Source organism: Pistacia vera, unplaced genomic scaffold (genome assembly GCF_008641045.1).
Source record: "Pistacia vera cultivar Batoury unplaced genomic scaffold, PisVer_v2 Contig412, whole genome shotgun sequence".
Classification (NCBI taxonomy): Eukaryota; Viridiplantae; Streptophyta; class Magnoliopsida; order Sapindales; family Anacardiaceae; genus Pistacia; species Pistacia vera.
This window is the reverse complement of record NW_022196238.1, coordinates 330,238-356,830: the sequence shown is the minus strand read 5'-3', so window position 1 is coordinate 356,830 and position 26,593 is coordinate 330,238. Positions and strand designations below refer to the sequence as shown.

General features: G+C 36.7%; 2 protein-coding genes across 2 annotated transcripts; both read left to right on the top strand.

Annotated features, from left to right (window-relative positions):
• Positions 1 to 11,629: 11,629 nt before the first annotated feature.
• LOC116142568 lies at positions 11,630 to 12,004 on the top strand. Its single transcript, XM_031428005.1, has one exon. The coding sequence runs from the start codon at positions 11,630 to 11,632 to the stop codon at positions 12,002 to 12,004; it is 375 nt and encodes a 124-aa protein (XP_031283865.1).
• A 4,605-nt stretch (positions 12,005 to 16,609) lies between these two features.
• LOC116142551 (uncharacterized protein At4g22758-like) lies at positions 16,610 to 18,093 on the top strand. Its single transcript, XM_031427989.1, has 3 exons — positions 16,610 to 17,020; positions 17,251 to 17,458; positions 17,737 to 18,093. The coding sequence occupies exons 1-3, from the start codon at positions 16,709 to 16,711 to the stop codon at positions 17,961 to 17,963; spliced, it is 747 nt and encodes a 248-aa protein (XP_031283849.1). The 5' UTR covers positions 16,610 to 16,708; the 3' UTR covers positions 17,964 to 18,093.
• The last annotated feature ends 8,500 nt before the right edge of the window (positions 18,094 to 26,593 follow it).

The following is a 26,593-nucleotide window of genomic DNA, read 5'->3' as shown; positions in this document are numbered from 1 at the left end:
CATAGAGTTGGAGATTGGGAAATTGTCCAAAATTGAAGTTCGGTCTAAGTTGTTGGAGGAAATTAGAGAAAAACAAGCTGACAATAGGTTTAGTAAAGGAATTAAGCAACAGTTAAAAGGTGGCAGAGAATTAGAATTCAAATGGGTGAATGGAATCCTGAAATTTAGAGATAGAGTGTATGTTCCTCAAGATATTGAATTGAGAAAGAAGATTTTAGAGGAAGCACAGAGTACTTGTTACACTGCTCATCCAGGGAGTGTAAAGATGTATCAGGATTTGAGGAAGAGCTATTGGTGGCCAAGGTTAAAGAAAGATGTAATTGAGTATGTTACCAAATGCTTGGTGTGCCAGCAGGTTAAAGCATAACATTAGCGCCCTTCAGGACTATTGCAGCCCCTTAGTATTCCTCCTTGGAAATGGGAAGATATTTCTATGGATTTCATTTTAGGTCTTCCTAGAGAGCAAAGGGGTTATAATGCCATTTGGGTGATTGTAGATAGATTGACTAAATCTACTCATTTCATTCCAGTTAAAGACAAGATCACCTCTGATCAGCTGGGCCAATTATATGCAAAGAAATAGTAAGATTACATGGAGAGTGTAATAACTGCTTCATATTAGGATACTCATAGAAATATATCAAGTAAAATACATTTATATTAGCAAAAGTAAATGGGCCCGAATTTTTTTTTTTTATTTACATATAATCATACCTTATACAAAATAAGGTATCATTTGTAAAAGTTATCAAAAACAGTGGACAGTGTAGCTATTGCTCCTCGCTTGCCGATGCCCATCCGACCACGTCCTTACCTAGATCCTGCAAACACAAAGAGAAACAACGGGGTGAGCACAAAATAATGCTCAGTAAGTAAATCCTCTACTCGTCTATCCCCGTAACTCTTTCTCTTAATTATTTCCTTACACACTTCTCATCTCATTTATTTTCTCTTTCTGTTTCTCTTTCACATAGCTCTCTTTTATTAATTTTCTATTGTAAGTCACGGCCTCATCTTACTAGAGGCACGGTTGGGTGGAGTTCACAAAGTACCAACCCGCTCTTCCTAACTCTACTCATTCTCTCTTTATTCTTTCTCACTTGAATGTCATGGCCTCATCATACCGGAGGCATGGCCGGGTGGAGTTCACAAAGCACCAACCCACTCTTCGTGACTGCCGGGTAGAGTTCACAAAGCACCAACCTGCTCTTTGTGTTTTTCTCATTCTCTCTACTCTTAGAGCAGTTCATTCACAAAGTTTTCTACTCTTTATCAAGCTACTTCTCAATGCACAATTAATGTATAAGGATGGTTCATGCTTAAAATTTCTTACTTAAGGCACTTATGAAATGCACAAATGCAATGTTGCATCAAGATAGTCATTCTGCATAGGTCACACTCAAGAAAGCATAACTTGAGTTACACAGATAGGATTGCTACGGTTTTGGTCTCGTTTTAAAGCTTAGAGATAGTGCTAAAACTTTTATGTTTTGGTCTTAACTCAATTAAATCTCTAAGATGCCCAAAAATCACTTAGAAGGTCACGGTTGTGATAGGGCAGTTTTCACTTAGGCATTTCATCAAACATTAGTTGTGCATAAACAAACCCTAATTCAATTATCATTCTATTTACTTCTCACATCATCCAAAACGAGAGAAAAACTCTCTTGTAGCATCACACTCCTACATGGTAAACACACACTCCCAAAACATTTCTCCAATTCTTCCAATTTCAACCCATCATCAAATCATCACATATACTTCTCATATTTAAATATATCCAACAATAAGCATAATTCATCATACATCTCATCTCAATTTCTCAATAATCACAACATATGAATATTTAAAAGAAATCTCTACTCACTTGAATTCTTAAATTTTAGCTTCAGTTGGATTTTGAGTGGAATTTACTTACCTTGTGCTTGAGTAGTCTCTCCTAAATTCTCTACTCTTGTTGGATTCTAATATTCTCTTAACCCTAAGCATAAACTTCATAAGAACTCAACCTTTACACAAATAAATCATAGATAAAGAGCATGAATCCTTACCTTTTAATGCCTAGAATCAAAACCCTATGAAGAACCACTTAAAAGCCCTCAAAATCCTTGGAGGATTGAATGATAATTTGAGAGAAAATGAGGGAGGAGTGTGGCGGTGGAATGAAGAAAATAAGGGTTTCAAACCCTTAACACTTTAGTTTATAACCACACTTTCCCATTATGCCCTTATTCTTTTTTAGAAATTCCATCTATGTCCCTTAGTCAATGACCATAATGCCCTCATTTTTAATGCATTCTCTATGAAATTCTATCTCTTTTCACTCCCCACAATTTCAACTAATTTTGAGTGAAAAGAACCTTTTTACTTACCCCTAATGAAAGTTTAAGGGATTTCTTCACATTTTTTCTCAAAATAACTTTAACAAAAATTCAACTAAGGCCAACCAACCAATATTAACAAATTCAACCCAAATAAGCAAAACAATAAACATTCAGAATACACATAACTTAGCTACGTACCTCAAGTGGGGCGTTACAATTCTCCTCCCCCTCCCCCCCCCCCCCCCCTTCTTAAAAGAATTTCGTCCCTGAAATTTACACAAAAACTCTAGTAACGATCTGCATGTCTTGCTCTACTCCCCATGTGCCTCTTCTACCTTGTGATTTCTCCAAAGGACTTTTACTAATGGATGCTCTTATTCCGGCTCTTTAATCCTTCGGTCTAAAATCTGATTGGACACTCTTCATACATAGGTTCTCCTCTAGGTCAACGTCCTCTATTCTGAAGATATGGAGGGATCACTTAAGTACTTCCGTAGCATCGAGACATGGAAACATCATGTACCTTGTCCATGCTAGGTGGTAGTGCCAATCGTAGGCCACCTTTCCCACTCGTTGCAATACCTCAAATAGACTTACTATCTCGGTTCTAACTTCCCTTTGCTTCCAAGGCGCATTACTCGCTTGTAGGAAACTTTCAAAAACACTTTATCACCCACTTGGATTCAACTTCTTTTCTTTTCAAGTCGGCATAACCTCTGATGATCTTGGGCTTGCTCATTCTATTTCTTGATAACCTTATTCTTCTATCATTTTCTGAGTCACCTTTGGCCCAAGAGCAGTACTCAACTCGTCCTTTCCGCCTATCTCATCCCAATGGAGTGGAGACCTACATCGTTTACCATACAAAGCCTCGTAAGGCGCCATCTTAATTGTAGACTGATAACTATTATTGTAGGCAAACTCCACTAAGGGTAACTCTCATGCCAAGATACTTTATAATCTATACAACAGGCCCTCAACATATCCTCAAGCCCTGTTCGTTCTCTCTGTTTAGCCATGGTCTGTGGATGATAGGTAGTGCTGAATGCCAAACGGGTACCCAAATTCCTCTGTAAACTCATCCAAAAAACTAAAACAAACCTAGATCTCTATCTGACACTATTGTTTTGGGCACACCATGTAACCTGACTATCTCCTTAATATAATCTGAGTCAACTGATCCGTAGTGGTGCTCCCCTTTACTGGAAGGAAATGGGCTGACTTGGTTAACCTATCCACAGTCACCCATATAGCATTATACCCTCCTATGTACTCTGGGGAGACCTGTAATAAATCCATTAAAATGCTCTCCCATTTCCACTTTGGAATACTAATTAGCTGAAGTAACCCTGACTCGTTGGTGTTCGGCTTTCACCTGTTGACAAACCAGACACTTAGCTACAAATTCTGCATATCCTTCTTTATACCTGGCCACCAGTGCCTTTCTTTATCTTGATACATCTTGGTTGCTCTAGGTGAGTAGGTACGGTGTGTCATGAGCCTCTGTAAGTATTCTCTTCCTCAACTTATCATTCTGAGGGATACACAACCGATTCCTGAAATAGAGGACACCATCTATTAAATGGAACTCTGCTACCTTGCCCTCATGTACTTGCTGAACTATTCTCTGACACCACTCATTGGCACTTGCTTATCTCTGACTTCCTCCAGTAAGTAGACTGAACCTCTAACCTGGCAATCCTTCTCGGAATCACTTCAATCTGTTCTTTGCACAATTCTTCTATCAACTCTTTTGCTTAGTGAGCCGGGACAATAGGCTTTTCGACTTAAGGCATCGGCTACTACATTGGCTTTCCCCGTTTATACTTGATCTCACACTCATATCCTTAACCCAGCTCTACCCCCTTCTCTGTCTCTATTCAGCTCCTTCTGAGTGAAGAAATACTTTAAACTCTTATGATCGGTTGTAGATATTACTCTTGGCACCATAGGGTAATGCCTCCAAATCTTTAATAGAAGACCACGGCTGCCACTCTAAATCATGCGTAGGGTTCTGTCTCATACTCTTTCAATTGCCGAGAGGCATATGCTATCACCCTTCTAACTGCATTAACACAGCACCAAGTCCTTGCAGTGAGGGATCTGTATAAATGTCGTAATCTACCACTCTCCTGTGGTAGGACTAACACGGGAGTTGTCGTTAACCTCTTCTTCAACTCTTGTAAGCTCTCCTCACATGCTTCTGACCATACAAAAGGAGTTCTCTGTTTGGTAAGGGCTGTCAATGGTTTGCCAACTGGGTGAACCCTGCTACAAATTGCTGGTAGTAACTTGCTAGGCCCAGAAACTTCTGATCTCTTTTCTGTTTTTTGGCCTCTGCCATTCAAGGTTGCCTTCACTTTACTCAGATCCCACTGAAATCCCTTCAGACATAGTATGGCCCAGAAATATCACTTGATCAAGCCAAAACCACACTTAGAAATTAGCACAGCTTCTTTTTCCCTCAGCCGTTGCAACACTATTCTCAAATGTTCCTCATGCTCTTCTCTTGACTTAGAATAGATCAGGTTATCGTCATGAAACCACACTATAACTGATCCAAATAATTGTGGAATATCCGGTTCATCAGTCCATAAAAACTACTGGGGCATTAGTCAAGCCAAACGGCATCACTACAAACTCATAATGCCCATCACTTGTACGAAGGACGTCTTAGCTAAATCTTGCTCGGCCACTCTTACCTGATGGTACCCTGACCTCAAATCAATTTTAGAGAACACTGTGGCTCCTTTCAACTGATCAAACAATCATCAATATGAGGTACCGGGTACTGATTCTTCACTGTCACTTTATTCAATTCTCTATAACAATACACATCCGTATGACCCATCTTTCTTTTTCACAAACAAAATTGGAGCTCCCCAAGTAGAATAACTCGTCAATAAAGCCTTTATCCAGAAGCTCTTGAGTTGCTTCTTTAATTCCTGAAGCTCTGTTGGGCCATTCGATAAAGGCTTTAGATATTGGTGTTGTTCCTGGTGCTATTTCAATACTAAACTCAACCTCCCTTTCTGGAGGCAAACCTGGTAACTCTTTTGAAACACTCTAAAAATCTCGAACTACTAACATGTAACCCCCCACTTGAGGTACGTAGTTATTGTTCCTTCTTTTGCTCTTATTGAGTTGGTCTCTTGGTAATATGTTTGGTTGACCTTTGTTTGAGTGTTGTGTTGAATACTTGCCCTGAAATGTTTGAAAATAGAGAAGTTTGTGTGCCAAGCTTCGCCGGGCGAAGAAGAATCTTCACCACGGCGAAGAGGTGTTGAATCCACGGGGAAATGTTCTGGACAGTTTCGCCGCGCGACAGAAGCTTCCTCGCCGCGGCGACAGTCCGACCAAAATGTTTGTTAAGTTTTAGATATTCTCTTCCCTAAGGGCAATTTGACCATTCTACCCCAATTCAGGAAAAGTGGAGTAAAATGTAGAAAATTTCAGGAGAATATGTTAGTATGGGGTTGTTTTTAGTAGGAATCAAAGGATATGGATGGAATTTCCATGAAGAGCAAGGGCAAAATGGGAAGAATGAGTTTTAAAGATATTTAAAGGGGTTTAGTCTTTGAAAACTCTTCATTTTCCCTTCCCACTGCCTCCTTCTTTTTCCAAACTCTCTCAAATTTCCTTCAATCTTGTGAGGATTTCCAGAGCCTTTTTGAGTACTTTTAGTAGGGTTTTAATCTAAAGCATCCTAAGTTTGTAGAGAAAAGGCAAGCTCCCCAAGGAAAAGAGAGTGTTTAAAGAAGCTAATTTCTCATAAGGTAAGTAACTCAACCTAAGTTGAGTTTTAAGAACTCTTTTGAGTAGAGTTATTACATATGTAACTTCATTAATTGTTGAATGAGATCAGTAATTATGATTAAGTTATAGAAGTGTTTTATTTTCTTGATGTTGAGTTGAGTTTGATAGAAGTTGGAGGAGTTTGAGCAAGCTTAGGAGGTGTTTTTCTTTTGACAGGAAATTTAGAGCTTATGAGGAGTTTTCTCCCATTTGATTGATTAAAGAAAAGAAAAGTTAGGTTAGTAAAGTTGTTTATGCACATGAGTATATGATGAAATGCTCAAAGAATCATAAGTAAGGGTAGAAAGCCTTAATTGTTGCTACATGTCATAGTTACTTTTCATAAATGCATTAATGAGTATGGTCATTGATGTGCATTAACTATGCTTTACTTATGCATTAGAAAAAAGACTAGAGAAAGGCTAGAGACTTTTGAGTTTAGACTACTCTAGAGTAGAGAGAAAGAGAGAATGAGCACTATAGAGTAAAAGCTAGAGTAGTGCTTAATAAGAGAATAAAGTAGGTTGTGCGATGGGGAACCTGTGAGTATGGGTAGAGTATTCCCGCATGTACGCCGCATAGAGAAAGCGGCAAGAGTATCAGAAAGAGAAGTGGTGTAGCCCGTAGAGTACATGCGGATGAGGGCTATACCCGAGTTTACCCGAGAGATTCTATGCACTCACATAGCCAAAGGTTCCGAATCCATGCATAACCAAGTCCAATCGCCTAGAATGAGTAGAAGTCACAGGGAGTGAGAGCGAGTCCCAGCCATGCCTCCGGTCAGATGGGGCCGTGACTTACTAGAAAGAGAGCTAGTATAAAAGAGTTATAAGAAAGAGGAAATAGAGAGTTGCATAAGAGAAGAGTCAGTAAATGGTAGGGAAAGAATTAGAGGGAGAGTTACGGGGATAATTGAGTAGATGGGTTTACTTACTGAGCATTGTTTGTGCTCATCCAGTCGTTCCCTATGTTTTGCAGGTTCTAGATGAGGACACCGTCGGATGGACATCGGCACACGAAGAGAAATGGCTACACTGTCCACCCTATTCTGATAGTTTTTACAAATGTTACAAATCTTGTATATATTTGTATAAAGAATACACATGTTTAATGAAAGAAAAATTTTGGGCCCAACTTTTCATGTTATTTTTACATGTACTTTTACTATGCATGTTTTTATAAGAACGGAGTCGTTACATGACACCCTCTGAATCTCTGGCTGTGAAACATCACCACTCTGCACTAAATGGGCAATACATCCCAAACACCCCTTTCTCAACATCTTTCTAGCCTTCACACTGCTAATCAACATACTCAACTGATGGCCCTCTCTAAAACTAAACTTTTTTCCACTATCGAGATTGAATCTCGTTTTCTTTTTCCGTCAATCAATTTCTACTCCATACCTGCCTAGGAAATCCATGCCCAATATCACATCAAAGTCAGGCATATCAAAAACTATTAGATCAACTGTTAACTCTCTACCCTGGATCACCACGGACTCTCCTGACAATATCTCTTGCATTAAAACATTAACCCCATCGGGTAACTCTATCTTAATGGGTTGAGTCACTTTAGTAGGTTTCAAGCCTAACCTCTCTATCATCTCATAAGATACAAAAGAATGAGTGGCTCCTGAATCAATTAAGGCATATAAAGGAACAGCATGAAATAATAACTTACCAGTAATGGCTGATGGACTAGCCTCTGCTTCACCCTGTGCCACTGTAAACACTCTGCCATTGGTAATATCTCTAGAACTCTGTGCTGGTGGTGGAAGAGGAGCTTTACAACTCTCATCAAGTGTCCTGGCTGTCGACACCTATAATAAACCCTCTGGTCCCTCAGATACTCTCCTGGGTGGTTCCTCCCATATTTAGGGCAAAGAGGAAACCCTTCCGTCCGAGGCCGCTTACTCCTCCAATCTCTTCTATTCTGCCTAGACTGAAACTTCTTCTTATTATTCTTCATTTCTTTGTTTTTTACACCCTCAAATTTCTCTCTCTGCGGGGCAGAGGATGGCTCACTTGGTCCTCCTATTGAGGAACCTACCGGGGGAATTTTATTCTCAAATATTTTCACCCTCATTGCTCACCTCAAGACCTCACTATAAGTTCGAGGGGGATCTGAACTCGTCATTATATCCCAAGCTATCTTCGGCTTCAACCCATGAACAAACTTGTCTCTCCTCAATGCCGAGGTACTAACTATTCCGGGTGCAAATCTAGCAAGGGAGTTAAATTTCACTGAGTACTCCTTCACGGTACTAGACCCCTACTACAAACTGATAAATTCTTGGACCTTCTCATGAACTCGGTCCTCTGTCCTGTATTCGGCCTCAAACTCTTGTCTGAATTCTTCCCAAGTCATCACTGCCAAATCATGGGTATCTTCTAATAATTCCTACCAAATTCGAGCATCACCCCGAAATAAGAAACTCGCATACTGGATCTTCTCTTGGTCTGTCATGGGAAACAAAGCTGTGGTACGTTCTCCAGATCTAAACCATTCTTTTGCTACTACCGAGTCCGTAGTACCTTTAAACTCTGAGGGTTGATGTTGACTGGGAAGACCATAAATCGGTTCAACTATATTCTATACTAGGGGAGGTACCGGTTGTTCTCTTCCTACATTAGTGGTTGGTGGTACTTATACGGGGGTCCCAACTCTCCGTTGGCTTTCTACCATAACTTGTTGTACAATTCCCTGAATTCTAGCTTCATCCAAGGAAGGGGGCGTAGCTTCTGGTGGCTTAGAAGGTTCTTCCTCATTCATCACACTTTTACCACGCTTTCGGGCACTGCGCCTCATCTACAAAACAACCACATTTAGTCAATTCAAGAAACACTCATAGTGAGGAAAGAATTAACTCACACAGTCAGTTATCGGACGTCGGGGCGATGAGCATAGTACACTGTCAAATCCCAAAATCTCTGCTCTAATACCAAAAAGTAATAACTGCTTCATACTAGGATACTCATAGAAATATATCAAGTAAAATACATTAATATTAGCAAAAGTAAATGGGCCTAAATTTTTTTTTTTATTCACATATAATCATTCTGTATACAAAATAAGGTATCATTTGTAAAATTTATCAAAAACAGTGGACAGTGTAGCTATTGCTCCTCGCTTGTCGACGCCCATCCAACCGTGTCCTCACCTAGATCCTGCAAACACAAAGAGAAACAACAGGGTGAGCACAAAATAATGCTCAGTAAGTAAATCCTCTACTCGTCTATCCCTGTAACTCTTTCTCTTAATTCTTTCCTTACACTCTTCTCATCTCATTTATTTTCTCTTCCTGTTTCTCTTTCACATAGCTCTCTTTTATTAATTTTCTATTGTAAGTCACGGCCTCATCTTACCGGAGGCACGGCCGGGTGGAGTTCACAAAGCACCAATCCGCTCTTCCTAACTCTACTCATTCTCTCTTTATTCTTTCTCACTTGAATGTCACGGCCTCATCATACCGGAGGCACGGCCGGGTGGAGTTCACAAAGCACCAACCTGCTCTTTGTGACTCTACTCATTCTCTCTTTATTCTTTCTCACTTGAATGTCACGGCCTCATCTTACCGGAGGCACGGCCGGGTGGAGTTCACAAAGCACCAACCCACTCTTCGTGACTGCCGGGTGGAGTTCACAAAGCACCAACCTGCTCTTTGTGTTTTTCTCATTCTCTCTACTCTTAGAGCAGTTCATTCACAAAGTTTTCTACTCTTTCTCAAGCTACTTCTCAATGCATAATTAATGTATAAGGATGGTTCATGCTTAAAATTTCTTACTTAAGGCACTTATGAAATGCACAATGCAATGTTGCATCAAGATAGTCATTCTGCACAGGTCACACTCAAGAAAGCATAACTTGAGTTATACACATAGGATTGCTACGGTTTTGGTCTCGTTTTAAAGCTTAGAGACAGCGATAAAACTTTTATGTTTTGGTCTTAACTCGGTTAAATCTTTAAGATGCCCAAAAATCACTTAGAAGGTCACGGCTGTGACAGGGCAGTTTTCACTTAGGCATTTCATCAAACATTAGTTGTGCATAAACAAACCCTAATTCAATTATCATTCTATTTATTTCTCAAACCATCCAAAATGAGAGAAAAACTCTTTTGTAGCATCACACTCCTACATGGCAAACACACACTCCCAAAAAATTTCTCCAATTCTTTCAATTTCAATCCATCATCAAATCATCACATATACTTCTCATATCCAAATATATCCAACAATAAGCATAATTCATCATACATCTCATCTCAATTTCTCAATAATCACAACATATGAATATTTAAAAGAAATCTCTACTCACTTGAATTCTTAAATTTTAGCTTAAATTGGATTTTGAGTAGAATTTACTTACCTTGTGCTTGAGTAGTCTCTCCTAAACTCTCTACTCTTGTTGGATTCCAATCTTCTCTTAACCCTAAGCATAAACTTCATAAGAACTCAACATTTACACAAATAAATCATAGATAAAGAGCATGAATCCTTACCTTTTAACACCTAGAATCAAAACCCTATGAAAAACCACGTAAAGCCCTCAAAATCCTTGAAGGATTGAATGATAATTTGAGAGAAAATGGGGGAGGAGTGTGGCGGTGGAATGAAGCAAATAAGGGTTTCAAACCCTTAACACTTTAGTTTATAACCACACTTTCCCATTATGCCCTTATTCTTTCTTAGAAATTCCATCTATGTCCCTTAGTCAATGACCATAATGCCCTTATTTTTAATGCATTCTCTATGAAATTCTATCTCTTTTCACTCCCCACAATTTCAACTAATTTTGAGTGAAAAGACCATTTTACCCCTAATGAAAGTTTAAGGGATTTTCTTCACATTTTTCTCAAAATAACTTTAACAAAAATTCAACTAAGGGCCAACCAACCAATATTAACAATATATCAACCCAAATAAAAGCAAAACAATAAACATTCAAGCAATACACCATAACTTAGCTACGTACCTCAAGTGGGGCGTTACAGAGTACCTAGTAGTATTGTCTCAAACAGGGATGTGAAATTTATGTCAGTATTCTAGAGTAACATGCAGAAGGCGTTGGGTACTAGGCTTAATTTCAGCACATCCTATCGTCCTTAGACAGATGGACAGACAAAAAGAACGAATCAAATATTGGAGGATATGTTACGGGCTTGTTGTATGGATCATAAGTTGAATTGGTGTGACATTCTCCCTCTAGTTGAATTCGCTTATAAAAATAGTTTTCAAGCAACCATTAAAATGGCACCATATGAAGCCTTGTATGGAAGGAAATGTAGGTCATCGTTCCATTGGGATGAATTGGGAGAAAAAGATGCATTAGCTCAAGCTCTCAGTCCAGAAATGATACAAAAGATGATAGAAGATGTAAAGCTAATCCGAGAGAGAATGAAACACGCACAAGATAAATAGAAGAGTTATGCAGATCCAAAGAGGAAGAATATAGAATTTCAAGCTGGAGATTAGGAATTTGTAAAAATCACTCCTTATAAGAAAGTGATGAGATTTGGAAGGAAAGGAAAGCTTGCTTCTAGATACATCAGTCCATTTGAAGTGTTAGAGAAAGTTGGCAAGATGGCTTATAGACTTGCATTACCAATTAGTATGGACCGGATACATAATGTGTTCCATGTTTCCTTGTTACGAAAGTATATTCATGATCCTTCTCACATACTTCAAGCAGAAGATGTGGAGCTAAAAGATGACATTACTTATGAAGAATGTCCAGTTCAGATTCTGGATAGCAAAATTAAGGAACTCCGAAACAAGAATGTACCGCTTGTTAAAGTATTGTGGAGGAATCATAATTTTGAAGAAGCAACATGGGAGGTCGAGCAAAACATGAAAGAAATGTATCCAGATCTCTTCAACTAAATTTCGAGGACGAAATTCTTATAAGGAGGGGGGATTGTAAACCCCCGCGTCAGCGTTCCAATGCTATAAGGTATGTAATTCTACCCTTAAAATGATTTTTATCAATAAAAGGGTAAAATGGTCATTTTGCATGCATTATGAGATGTGAATGTTATAAAGTGTTAAGAATTGATGATACTGATAAGAAATATGGTTAAAAGCTCATGAAGGAGGTTAGTAGGGTTAAACGGCACAAACGGTTCCCAAGGGGTATAATGGTGTTTTCATAATAATTTATAGGAATCAAGTATCCATAAAAGTATATTATGGGTAAATTAGTTAATTATCTTATGGAATTACTTGGTCACCAAGCAGAAAAGAGAAGTCAAATGGGATTAAAGGAGTGTAATAATTATGTTGTAGTGGAAATGACCAAAATGCCCTTATATGCAAAATTTATACCAAATGACCCATATATCTAACTTTTGATGGCTAATCCCATTTGGGAATTAAGAAAATGAAATGTTTATAAGATCTTTTCTTGGTTAAGTTGGCCAACACTCTTAGAATACCAAACTCTCTTCTTCAAGTCTTATTTTCCTCCATGAAAGGCTTTAATTCAAGCTCTCACTCTCAAAATTTTCATAGGATTTCAAGTTGAATTTCGAAGGAGATCACCATCCACACTTAAAGAACTTCAATTTCAGGGTTTAAGGTGAGTTTAAAAACCCTAGTTTCTTGTGATTTTTAGTTAAAAGAGAAATTCAACCTTTGGAGCTAAGGAGGAGTGTCTTTGTGCTTTGAATACCAAGGTAAGGAAAAAAAAAATCTCCCTTATGACTACAATTGATAACACCTAGGGTTGATGAAACTTACATCTAATTATGTTAATTTGCATGTGATGCTATGTTTTGGTTTGGATTGTTTAAATGGTTGTGTTGATTGGTGTATGTGTGCATATGGAGGATGATTATGCCAATTAAGAGATTTGTAGTTGGACGATGTTTTGGCACTTTATAAAATGGGAGTTTTTATGGCATTTTATACTTATAATGATATGGCAAATACTATGAATGTGCAAATGAATGTGACATGGTTAAAAATGAATAAAATTCATATTTGGCTTTTTAAGACTTATACTATACATGTTTCACTGAATCAGTCATAACTAAAGTTATAAAAGTCTGATTGAGCTAATTCTTGAAGTATTAAAAATTTGAGAAATAGACCTAAAACTTTTATGCTGTAGCCAAAAATCAATTCGAATTGGAAGATGAGGAAAAAATTTCTTGAAAAAGTGACGAACTGTATGGCATCCACCTCCTTAATAAAAATTCCCATCTTTTTCATAATTTCTAATAAACCACGGAATAATCTTACAGTTGAAATTCCTTGTGTTTTATGAGAAAATCGAATGAATTAAGTTAATGAATTTAATAGGAAAATATTCATGTCATGGAGTTTTGCTAAATTGATTGTGCAATTGGCCAAGGGTACATGTTAAATGAATGAATAGTATGATTCAGCATGGGAGATGTTATCCCATATGTTTGCATTCATAATGGTAATGCATATAGCTTATTTAGTTGACTTATGAAAAAAATTATGAAATGTTAAAGAATGAATTCCATGAGCTCTTGAGGTATAAACCAAGATCAAAGGAATGGAATCTTTGTAGAAACCATGAGTCCTTTGAGGTGACGACCAAGAACAAGGTAATGGCTCAAATGAATTCGATCGGATAATAAAGACTAATGAAAACATCAAGTACAAAGAAAAAAGAAATAGGCATGCCATGTTTATGACTATTGCATAAGTCATATATGTTATATGTTATGACTTATGTTTATGAGGAAAGTCCAAAGTGTATGACATGTTTTATGAACTTGATAATGTCAATGAATGCAGGTCATGTCTTGTAGGTAGGTAAGGTCTTGAGTAATATGTTTGTATAATGAACCTTAATAGTTTATAAATGGTCATATTCCTTTACTGAACGATTAGCGCTCACATCACGAAATTTTTTAAAATGTTTTGCAAGTAAGGATTGAAGCTTGAAGCTGGGAGAGGCTACTGGGGAATGACATGCGCATGAAGGAATGCTTTTGCTATGTTTTGATTTTTTGTTGTAAAATAACATCAAATTGTTTTTGGTTTACAAATGTTGAAGTAAATTTGTTTTAATAAACCTAGTATGACCATTTCCTTGTCAAATGGATGAAAAAGGTTAAATGATATTAGTAAATGATATTATATACTTATGATATTAACTGTGTAGGAAGCTAAACTTCTTGAATCATTTTATGGATATGAGATGTTTAATATGAAGCTTTAAAAAATAAAAAATAAAAGACAAAACAAACAAAAGTATAGGTTTTGAAACAAACTCATTTCCTAGGCATGTCTCTTCTAGGTTCTCAATGGCCGAGAGATACTTAGGAAATACCCAGCTAGGGAGGGGTTTTACAAAATATATGTCCAAGGACACAAGATGAGAGAGGTAAGATTAGTAGGATTCCATATGCCTTAGCAATAGGATCTATCATGTATGTCATGTTGTGTACTAGAATTGATGTCTCATGTGCCTTGAGCATTTGTAGTAGATATTAATAAAATCCATGTGAACAACACTGGACAGTTGTCAGGAATATCATCAAGTATTTGAAGAGGACTAAGGATGCATTCTTGGTTTATGAAGGAGAAAATGAGCTCACTGTAAGAGGATACAGTAATGCTCGTTTCCAAACTGACAAAGATGATTTTCGATCACAGTCAAGATATGTGTTCTGTCTAAATGGAGCTACAGTGAGTTGGAAAAGTTCAAAACAAAGCACTGTGGCAGATTCTACGACGAAAGTTGAGTACATAGCATTATCTGATGCAGCCAAAAAGGTTGTTTGTGTCAAGAAGTTCATTATTGAACTTGTAGTGGTTCCAAGCATTGTTGATCCAATCAAGCTATTCTACAACAACAATGATGTCATTGCTCAGGCTAAGGAAACAAGGTCTCACTAGCGTTCCAAACATATATTTGGAACAGAAGTGCGAGATAGTCGTGTAGGTGCCACACATTTTGGCAAGGTGACGAACGACCATAAGGAATGAGATCGTGCAATGAAGCACGTTCATCTAGACAGTTTTCTTCTACTGAATGGGCATGCCTTGATCGTGCATAGTTGTACCTCTTGAAAATTCTGCTTAAGCACGATTATATCACCTGACAAGTCTGTTTTGGTTTGGTTTGGTTATGACTTGTGTTATACCTTAGCATGTTTTGGTTAGTAACCAATCAACTTTTTGAATGGTTTTAACACATCAAAACATAAGAGAGGTTAACACACATAAATCCCCAACCTCCGAGACAGGGATGGGGATTCCCCGACATCCCCGTCCCGAGGACGGTGATCTCCCAAGGGGTCGAGGACAAGGCCAAGGACCCCATTTCCCAACTCCGCCCCACCCTGCGCCCATCTCCACTGGTAAACCAATTTTAAATGGAACTCCTAGCATAACAAAAGGATAATTTATTTTCAATTAAATTAGAATAAATAATATTTTAACTTTAACTAATTAGCCATTGACACATCATTGGTCCATCTCGGTTTCACAAGCTATGGGGCCCATCTTCCTGTTTTATTTCCTTAGACTAATAAACATCAGAGCCGTTAGGAACTAAAGGTGGAACAAATGGGCCGGGTTAGGCGGGTCAACCCTAACCCGACCCGCATTAGAGAGGGTTCAACCCAGACCACCTTATAGGCGGGCCAGGTTGAACCCAACCCGCATGCAACCCCCAGGCGAGCCGGGTTGCTATTTTGTTTGCATTAGCGGGTTGGCCCAAAAAAAATAAAAAAATAAAAATAAAATAAATTTTTTTTTTCAAGTTTCCCCTATTTTTTTAATTCTTTTAATTAAACTATTAAGATTGAACTCTTACAAACAAATAATTTTACACAATAATATTAAACTATACTTCTAAATCATAAATATTAAAATGTATAAAACTTCGTAATATTTGACATATTGTTATTATTATTTTTTATGGTACGTAAAATATAAAAAAAAAAATACTAAAGTCTTATTCTCAAATTTCCATGTCTTGTATAAAATATGATTCATTCTTCTGCTAAAATTTCATCAATTGAATGAATAAATCTAATTTTTCTTATACTACAATTTTATTGTATTAAAATTGAATTAATATTTGAAATGTTAACCAAAAAAAAAATTTTAATTTAATTGAATTATTATTTGAAAAGTTAACTAAAAACAATTATATTTATTCATTTACAAATTGTTAATTATTTATTTGAAAAGTTAAATAAATAAAACAAAATAAAATAAAAAAAAATAGGGCGAACCCGGCTCAGCCCGTAGCCTAACCCAGTGGGTTAGGGTTGGCGAGCCTAACCCGGCCTATCTTTGTTGGCGGACGAGTTAGGACCAACCCGCCTAATTAAGTAACTCGCCAAGGGCTGGACCAGGCCGGACGAGTTACTTTTCCATCACTATTAGGAACCTTCCAATATATATATATATTAAGAGCAGTTACTTACACAAAGCGAAGGGAAGACTCAGCTTCTACGCAAACAAAAGCACCACCAACTTTCCAACTTCTCACTTCAAATATCTTGTTGACTTGTTGTCTTCGAAATATTTTCACTTTCTTTATTTGTCTTCGAACAGTAAGTTTGAACCCATAAGAGACAACAACTCCAACATCAAATGCCGGATAGTAATCTACGGCGACGGGTGCCGGTGAAAGGTGGCCGGAGATCAAGGCCACCGCATCCGTCGCCGTCGCCGAGGCGGAGGGGACCCTCTAAACAGTCCACGCCTATTAAGATATTGAAGCGATGCTTTTCGGAGCCGAGTCTTTGGAGTAGTTTCAGCGATGGTGATGGAGATGTAGCAGATCAGATACCAATGAGTTTTGGGCACGAAGGAGAAGGTATTTTGTGCAGGCCACAGACTTGTACTGACGTTTTTGCATCGTCTCCTTCTCTGATTGCTTTCTCTCCCCAAAGTAATCTTGAGGTTCATGGTCAACTCTCAGATTTATACTCTTTTAGTTTTTGCATAGTTTCTTTGGTTTGTTAAATGTTGTTTACCTGTATGTTTTGACCCAAAAATTTAATTTTTAAAAATGGGGAAATTTTGCCTGATTGCATTTTATTTTCTGGAAATTTAATGTATAGTATGGTAGTTGAGTTTCGCATGCTACAGTTGGCTAAAATATTAGTTTAATATCTGAACTGTGGTTGCAGGGATTTAGGAAGGATGCTAAAGTGGTGGTTAATGTGACAGTGGAGGGAAGTCCGGGGCCAATCAGGGCCATGGTTAAATTGGGATCTAGTGTGGATGAAACAATTAAGCTTGTTGTAGATAAGTACAATGAAGAAGGGCGGACACCTAAGCTTAGTCGAGATGAGGCATCCTCTTTTGAGTTGCATCACTCTTATTTCAGCCTTCAGAGTAAGTATTATCTAGAAATTAATCCATTTAATTGCAGTTGTAAATAAGTAAATATCTAATCAAATCCTCGCTTTTCTATGTTTACTTCGCACACACTTGTGAAAGCATTTCTGGAGTGAAAGTTTAAATCTTGGAAGCAAATAGAGAAATTCTTGTAATACTTTCTGTTGAAGTATTCATTTTCTTCTCTAGTAAGAAATAAATAAAAAAGCTTGCTTTGTCATTGTGGAAAAATTGTTGGGTATGGGTTTAATGAAGCAATTCTTTTGGTTGAACAGGCCTGAATAAGTCGGAACTAGTAGGAGATGTTGGTAGCAGAAGCTTCTATCTTCGAAGGAGTAGCAGTAACCATAGTACAAATTCAGAAATTGTTCAAGAGAGAGCAGCCTCTCCTCCACCAATCCCACCACCCTCATTCTTACTCCCATCTTTCATGGCTCGGAAACTCGGTAAAATTGTAAGAAGAATGCGTAGGCTTTGGAGGGTCGTGATTTGCCAGCAATGATGATACCATTTTTAAGGGTGACACGACTTTTTTATCTAATGTTACTTCTGGTAGAGTTGATGTCCTAGAGTCAATTAATTATTGTAAGAATATTTATTTATCAATAAAATGTATTTTCTTTTATATGGTATAAATCATAATTATATGTATCGATATATATCCTTGGGATGATAGAATCGTGACGAATGTATTAAGTATTTCAAATCTTGATAGTGAGAATCTTATGATCATATATGGTGGTCATTTTAGAAATGTTCGTAACCCCAGTATTGTTTTGACCAAGGACACAAATAATACGGTAAGACTGTCATAGTGTTGAACGACTATAACGTAAGGCAGTGACTGATCTCACTTGTCAAGGTTATTTGTTGATAACATGGTGCAACACATAGATACTTGTTGTAGGCAAGTTCACTAGATATATCTACCAGAGGATTTCATATGGATGGTAACCTCAATGTCCATAGAATAAATCTTCTAACGGAAGGTGGTGCATGTGATCCTTTGACTTAAGATCACCGGAGGGCTTTGTGCACCAATTGGTGTAGTTTGACACTAGCTCAACGTAGTTCTATTCAGGACTATCAGAATAGTAGTGATTGGCTACATTGACAAGTGTATCAAAACTATGGTGGATTGACAAATGATTCATTACTCCTAGGTACGGAAGAAGTTATCTCACTGCACAATTCAGTAAATGACAATGACACTAAATCTGAAGTCACAGTAGGATTGAGTTGTTGCTCAATCCAATTTATTATTCTAGTCATTAGTCTAGTAACTGAATACAAAAATATTGAGGATATCTGAGGACGACACTATTTATGTATCTCAACCTTGATAAGATAATGGATGATGAAAAGATTTGATTGCATGGTAACCATATCGTTGATAGGTAGCTATTTCGCTGAATCTGAATCTATCGGATGGTCATGATGCCTCACTAGAGGCTATTCTTGGTTTGTGTATAGTGAGACGATTAATTGGTGTTAATCACGATACTACTCACTTGTAACGCCCCACTTGAGGTACGTAGCTAATGTTTCTTCTTTTGCTCTTATTTGAGTTGGTTTATTAGTAGTGTTGTTTGGTTGACCTTTGATTGAGTGATATGTTGAATACTTGCCCTGAAATTGGTTGAAAATAGAAGAAGTTCAGTGTTTCAAGCTTCGCCAGGGCGAAGAAGAATCTTCGCCGCGGCGAAAAGGTGTTGAAACCACGGGGAAGCTACTGAACAGTTTCGCTGCGGCGAAAAGGTGTTGAAACCACGGGGAAGCTACTGGACAGTTTCGCCGCGGCGACAGAAGCTTCTTTGCTGCGGCGACGGGCCGACCAAAATGTTTGTTAAGTTTTAGATATTTTCTTCCCTAAGGGCAATTTGACCATTCTACCTCTAATTAGTAGGAAAAGTGGGGAGTAAAATGTAAGGAATTTTCATGGAGAATATGTTGATATGGGGGTGTGTTTGTAATGAATCAAAGGATATAGATGGAATTCCCAAGGAAGAGTAAGGGCAAAATGGGAAGGCTTGTGCATAAAATGTGTTAAAAGGAATTAAGTCATTGCAAACCCTTCATTCTTCTTCTCCATCGCCACTCTCCTTTCTTACTTCCTCTCAATTTCTCCTTCTTTTGTTCAAAGACTTTTAAAGGGCTTTTGGAGTGATTAAGGGTAGAAAATCAATCTAAGGCATCCTAAGGTAAGGATTCTTGCTTTGGATGTGAAGCTTTGTAAGTTTTTATGTATATTTGAATATTGAGGGTTTTTGGTTCATTTGTTTAAAGAGTAGAAAAAGAGTCAAGCAAACCAAGAGAAAGGAAGAGCTAGTGAGATCTCTCCATAACAAAGTAAGTAAATCCCAACCCAAGTTGAGAATTTTCTTGATTAGGGTTTTTAATAGCCATTATGTATGTATGTTATATACATGTTATATGCTATGTTAATGAGTTTTAAATGGAGATTATTATTGCTTGTGGTTGTTCATGCACTTCAATTGTGAGAAGTGAGATATGGGTTGGAAATGTAGTTTGAGATGGAATTGAAGGATATTGAGAAATCCTTTTTGGAAGTGTTATTCTTTGGCAAGAATTATGGCTATGTGAGGGAGTTTTCCCCCATTTTGGATGGTTAGAGAAAGACATAGAATTATTGTTATAGTAGGGTTTTATTATGCACTTGAGTTGTTTGATGAAATGCCTAATAGAGGTTTAAGTATGAGTAGTGAACCTTAATTCTTGCAACTTTGCATGTTGACATTTCATAAGTACATTAGTGGAGATGAACCATCCATAGGCATTAATTGTGCATTGAGAAGTGACTTAAGAAAGAGTAGGAGACTTTGTGTATGCACTTGCTCTAAGAGTAGAGAACTTTGTGGATGCAACTACTCTAAGGGTAGAGAGAATGAGAAGTGCTAGAGTAGAGTGTATGAGAAGAGTATTAGGGTTGAGTTGATGCTTTGTGATCATCACCCGACAGTTATGAGAATCGGGTTGATGCTTTGTGATCATCACCCGAATAGTTATTAGAAACGGATTGATGCTTTGCGATCTCCACCCGATTAGTTATTAGAAACGGGTTGATGCTTTGTGATCATGACCCGAAAGTCATGAGAAACGGATAGGTGCTTTGTGATCTCCACCCGATAGTTACGAAAACCGGGTAGGTGCTTCGTGATCCCCACTCTGTAGTCACTAAGAGCGGGTTGGTGCTATGTGAACTCCACCCGACATTCATGAAGAATGAGATAGTGCTGTGTGAACGCCATCCGGCCATACCTCCGGTAAGCTGAGGCCATGACGTTTAGTGGAGAACAATAGAAAGTGTGAGGAAAGAATTAAGAGAATTACATACGGGGATAAACAGATAGAGGGTTTACTTACTGAGCATTATTTTGTGCTCACCCCGTTATTTTCCTTTGTGGATGCAGGATCTAGGTGATGACGCAGTCGGAGGGGCGTCGGCAAGCGAGGAGCAATAGCTACACTGGTTCCCCTGTTTTTTTTTTTTTTTTTCTTTTGTCTTTGTAAATAGCTTTTTGTAAATGATGCTCTTTGTGTACAAAAGACTTATTACATATAATAAAAAGAAAAGTTTTGAACCCATTTTCTATTATTATTATGCATGCATTATACTAGTTTACAGCAGTTGTTACATTTTACTGATATAATAAGGAGCATACAGGTCACACATTTAGAAAGTAATTTAAGAATCAATGTGAAAGAGGTATTTTCGTCTTTTAAGACAAAAAAGTATTTTGGTTTCCCATAGTATAATCAAATTTGTTGAGATTGTTGCATGTATTTAATTTTAATATTGAAATTAAAATTAGTGAGATTATATTTAAATATATTTGTACATATATTTAAATAAATAATTATTATTTAATTTTAATATTTTTTAATATATTATTATTTAATATTAATATATTTTAATATATTATTATTTAATATATTAATATTTGTGGATTTTAATAAATAATTATTATTATTAGTTCAATACTAATACGGTTTGTTTGATTGTAAGGATGGATTAATGATGGAATCCATGGCTATTTTTAAAAGGAATAGGGTTTTAATTAGTTGCACTATGTAAGTGCAACTTAAATTAAAACAAAGATACAATTTTATTAAATTCACAAGCAAACAAAAACCCTAGCCACCCCTTGAAAGTGTTCATCAATTTTTGGTGAAACAAAATTCTGTTTTCTTGATTCTTGAAGCCATTGCATCGTTCTAGCAAATTGATCATTGGTTCTTCGGATTATCTCCGTGTGGATTAATGTTCGTATGATTCTATTCTCGAATCGGTAACGAAATTAAAAGTTTGAAGAAGTCTCTAAACGTTGGTAATGTATTCTGAATCTTTATATAAATTTGTCATTATACTGATTTTATAATAAATGTAAATATTATAATCAATACTCGGATTTGGGATGAAGTAATTGATCAATTTATTTTTAATTTGTAATTTTTCCGCTGCGCAAATCTAATCAGTTACTTACAACTTCAACAACAATTGCCCCTCTAGCCTCCAGGTATAGCTTTATATTTAGTGGAGAAATATGCAGCTTCCGGAGTTAGTTATAGACATTGAAATAAAATCACATTAAGCAAACAACACTTTATGTTCAAAGAGAAAATTTAATAAGCGGTCCCTTGTTGCTCAATTCATGTATCTGTAAGCTGCTCTGGAATAGAAATGTTACCCATTTTCCTTCACCTTTGTATGACCTATTTAATACGCTTAAATAATCTTTGCATTTCATTGTTATGACGCTGTATATACTTATTTCAGTGAAAGAATGAGTTGAAGGTCTGCTGAGGTGTCTTATGCTCCAGCTAATTAAGTTTTTAGTCATTTGTTCTAGCTGTAAAAGTCTATTATAATTGAATGTGTTATGCTGACTCCATTAGTAGTTGATGTTAGTGAATGAAGTTAGATCACACGTGTAACAGCTCTTGTATACATAAACCTATGAGGTATCATGAACTGTGTTGAAAATCAATAAAATTCCATAACACTCTCTTTGTTTTTTCTCTAATTATGTTTCTGTTGAGTATCAGAGCACACCATCTTCAATGCTGAAACACCTCACGCATCTCTAGCTCAAATACTCTATATATCTCTCTCTATACATTCAATTTCATTACTCCAGAAAGTTTTACCACTTTACAAGTTGATTAAACTTATGCGGAATGAGTTAACTTGTTCATTTTGTACTTATGTTGGCTTAATCATCATCAAAATAAACAAATCATCCATAGAAAAATGTAAAGCACACAACACATTTATACATGGTTCGACAACTTACTTACATCCATGGGACCAAGTTCAGACGAAACTAATCCACTGTGATAAACGTTTAGTGTTCAAATACAAAGCTAAAGACAAGCATTAGTTGGAAAATACTCCCTGTTTATGACAACACTTCAATCTTCACTCTTTGGTTGAATATCAAACCACCACAACTAGTTTCACACACGAGACCACCTGGTCAGCCTTGAGCTCCTTTCAAGGTTCATCACCAAAGACGCACTTCAGCTCCAGTTGCTTGAAACTCCTCCAAGCATGCTACAATGGAACCATGTTCCAAAACAAAACTCAAACAAGCAAGAGTTAAAACAGATACTTTAAGCCTACCAAAGCATAATAAAACCAGAATGAAAACAAAGGAAACCTCAAGGAGTATACAGAGAATTATCAAAGGTATATTCAAGCTTGAAATGAAATGCATTGGAGAAGACGAATATAAAGAACTTGCTCAGCAATGCAAGGGGACAACCAGCCACATGTAACTTTTGTGTTTGGCCATTTTGGGAAAGTTTTCACCAAACTTTCTAGGGACCACTATAAAGCAAAACAAATTTTCTAGTAAATGAACTAATTACATGTGTACAAGGACCACTTACACTTGCCTTAGATAAAGATAAAATCCTAACATCAAATGGAGACGTAACATGTGTATACAAAATCTAGCTAGGCAAGTGTCATCACACGGGACTCTGATGTGCCCACACGACATGCATGAAAACAAACTTAACTGAGTGTGGTCACAATGACACAGAAAGTCATGACACTGGGATAAAAATATAAATGATTGTGCAAATACAATATGAAGTCCCCACATCAAAACTAATGTTATCACACTAAACTCATAAGTTGACAAAAATACTTACAATCTCCTACTTTGTCAAACTTATGAACAAAGCACAATCTTTTCACAAACACACCTATCTCAAACACAAACATCAAACAACATCAAGAGACAAGTGAGAAACACAACATAAAAATAGATCTCATAAAAAGCATAATCATCAAGGCATAGAGATAAGTTAGAAACAAAAACACAAACAAGAGACTTAAGCTAAACATACACAACATCATCATCAATAACAATTTTGCATTAAGTCAACAAAACAACCAAACTGAATAACTCTCACTCAATTAGTGTACTCCTCCTGAGTAACTAAACCAAATCACTTCCAAGTGATTAGCAATCAAAAGCACAAAAGGGTTAGTTCAGTTTATAATCAACCAATGTGCAAAAAGAAGAACATAAACTAATCAAGCAATATGAAATTTAGATCTCAAACAAACTAAGCAAAAACTTGGATTGATTAGTTCACTGCACATGAAAAAACAACATCAACAAATGCAGTTTAAAAAAAAAAACTTAGAATAAACATTAACAAACTTAAGAGAGCTATTCATTGCACAAAACACAAGAAAAAACTACGTTAGCAATCACAGTTCATATCAGCAAAGCAAAATTAAACCATAACAAACACACAAACATATCTTAAACAATATCAAAATCAAAAGCAGAAAGATACGAAGGAACCACAAAAACAAACATTAAACATATCAATTCAGTTGAAACAAAAACATAGTTCATCATAAAAAGGAAAAAAAAAATCAGTAGAAAAGAAACAAGTTCTTAGCATAAAAAATCATCATCAGCATCTTCAGGTCTTCCTTTTCTTCTTCTTCAACAACAATTCAAACCAGTTCAAATCCTCTCTTCAATGTAGTGACGCTCACTTCCAATGTATCAACACCCAAAATCACTCCCCCTCTTTGTTCATAAGTGTTGACCAAACCCTTTACTGTTTGTTGATATCTAGATTTAAAACTGCCAAATCGTTTGGATTTTCTACAAGAGGTAACTCAAGCACATTGCTAACAACATCAACATAAAAAAGAACCCAGGTTCTGTTAACAATATGGACGAAACTTCAGAAAAATCACCCAATTTCAAATGAGTTTCACAGATGATGGGCCTCTAAATAACATATTTCTTAAAGTGAGAAAAACTTTAGAAGAGACAAATGTTAGATGCTTTTTACCCATTGAAGACTTTTCACCCGCTTTTGATTTCTTCTTTCCTTTCGGTGACTTTGATTTAAAAGCTTTGGACTTTGATTTGGAGACTTGGAAGATCTGAGCTTCTTTAATGGAGACTCTTCAGGTGACGAAGATGTCCCATTTTGAGAGTCAGACAATGATTCTTCATGATTAGATGGCATGATGAAGACTCGGTTTAAGCTTCGGAAGAGTCTTGGTGAAGTCTGGCCCTTCTCTGGGCAAGCATTGCTTGATTCTTTTCTTTCAAAGATGAACTATCATGATTCATAATTAACACAACAATGGAGATCGAAATAGCAAGAAGAATGATATGAAATCAGATGTGTGTTCATCATGAAACGTGACGTGAGCACACAAGAAATAACAAAATCAATGTGGCGACATGCAAACAAAGGGTAGGCACGTGGGACAAAAATTGAATGAAGCAAAAATCAGCAGTCATGTGATGATCTCCACACAATCATGTAGTCACACTGGATAGACAAGTGAAGTGTCGAGATAGTAACAAACCATGCAGTACATTCATAAGAGATATCACAGTGAATGAACTTAAGAGACTCATATGGCTACTCTCTCTCTCTCTCTCAATGTGGCGACAATGGCACAAAAATTGCAGACTTTAAACACTGAATTAGATTAAAGCACAGACAAAAAAAAAAAAAAGTCTGGCAAAAAGACATCATGAGATCAATAAAAAATTTCACAAAATTTTAAGGATGCAAGTAATACAGATCTATACATATGACAATCAAATTAATTCTCAATCTTTAACAAAGATACACAAAAAGAATCTCATCCCATGTAATTCAACAATTAAAGCTTTATAACCTTAGTTCATACATGAGTAAAAAGCTAAGATTCTTTATCATGTGTGTGTGTGTGTGTTGTGTTCTCAAGGGGGAATTTATGACACATTAGTCAAATATTCAGAGAGAAATCTCCCCCTTCCCTCATGCCTTTTTCATTTTTCATTCTTTTGATTCTTTTGAACATAATCTTAAAAATTTGAATGCTTTTTCTTAGCAACTAAGATTTAATGGGCAAATTCTCTCAAGAAGTAACCAAGTGTAGCTTTCACACTTACAAGGAGGTAGCTCTCTAAATGGTAGATTTTCCAAAGACATTGACGTCTCTATATCCTAGAAAATTACTCAAATATGACTTTTACACTACAAGCAAGGTAACTCTTTCACAAAAGTGATAAGAATAAAGCAATATGCACTCAATGATGAAAAAAAGTCATTATATTTCAAGAGATGAAAAACAAATTGGACACATCACTCACAGCATACATTTCACAAGAGAGAAACATTTCTCATGTTACTACACAGATCAAGTACACTTGAAACCATAAAACAAGGAAATTTTTTCTCATGACATTATTCGAGTAAAACGGAAACTCTACTCAAGTTGAATAAGTCCAATGGACTTCCTCAAATTCACAAATGTTTGAAAATCTAAAGCCTTTGTAAACAAGTCTGCTATATAACGCCCCACTTGAGGTACGTAGTTGATTTATGTTGTATTGTTTGAATGTTTATTGTTTTGCTCTCAATTGAGTTTGTATGTTGTTATTTTTTTGGTTGGTTGGTCCTTGGCTGAATGTATGTGTTGGTTTGGTTGAGTGTTTGCCCTGAAATTTTTTAAGACTTGGCAAATTTTAGAATTACAATCTTCACTAGGGCGAAGAATAGTCTTCGCCGCAGCGACGTAGGCTCTGTAATTCTTCGCTATAACGACTGGAAAAGCTTCGCATCGGCGAC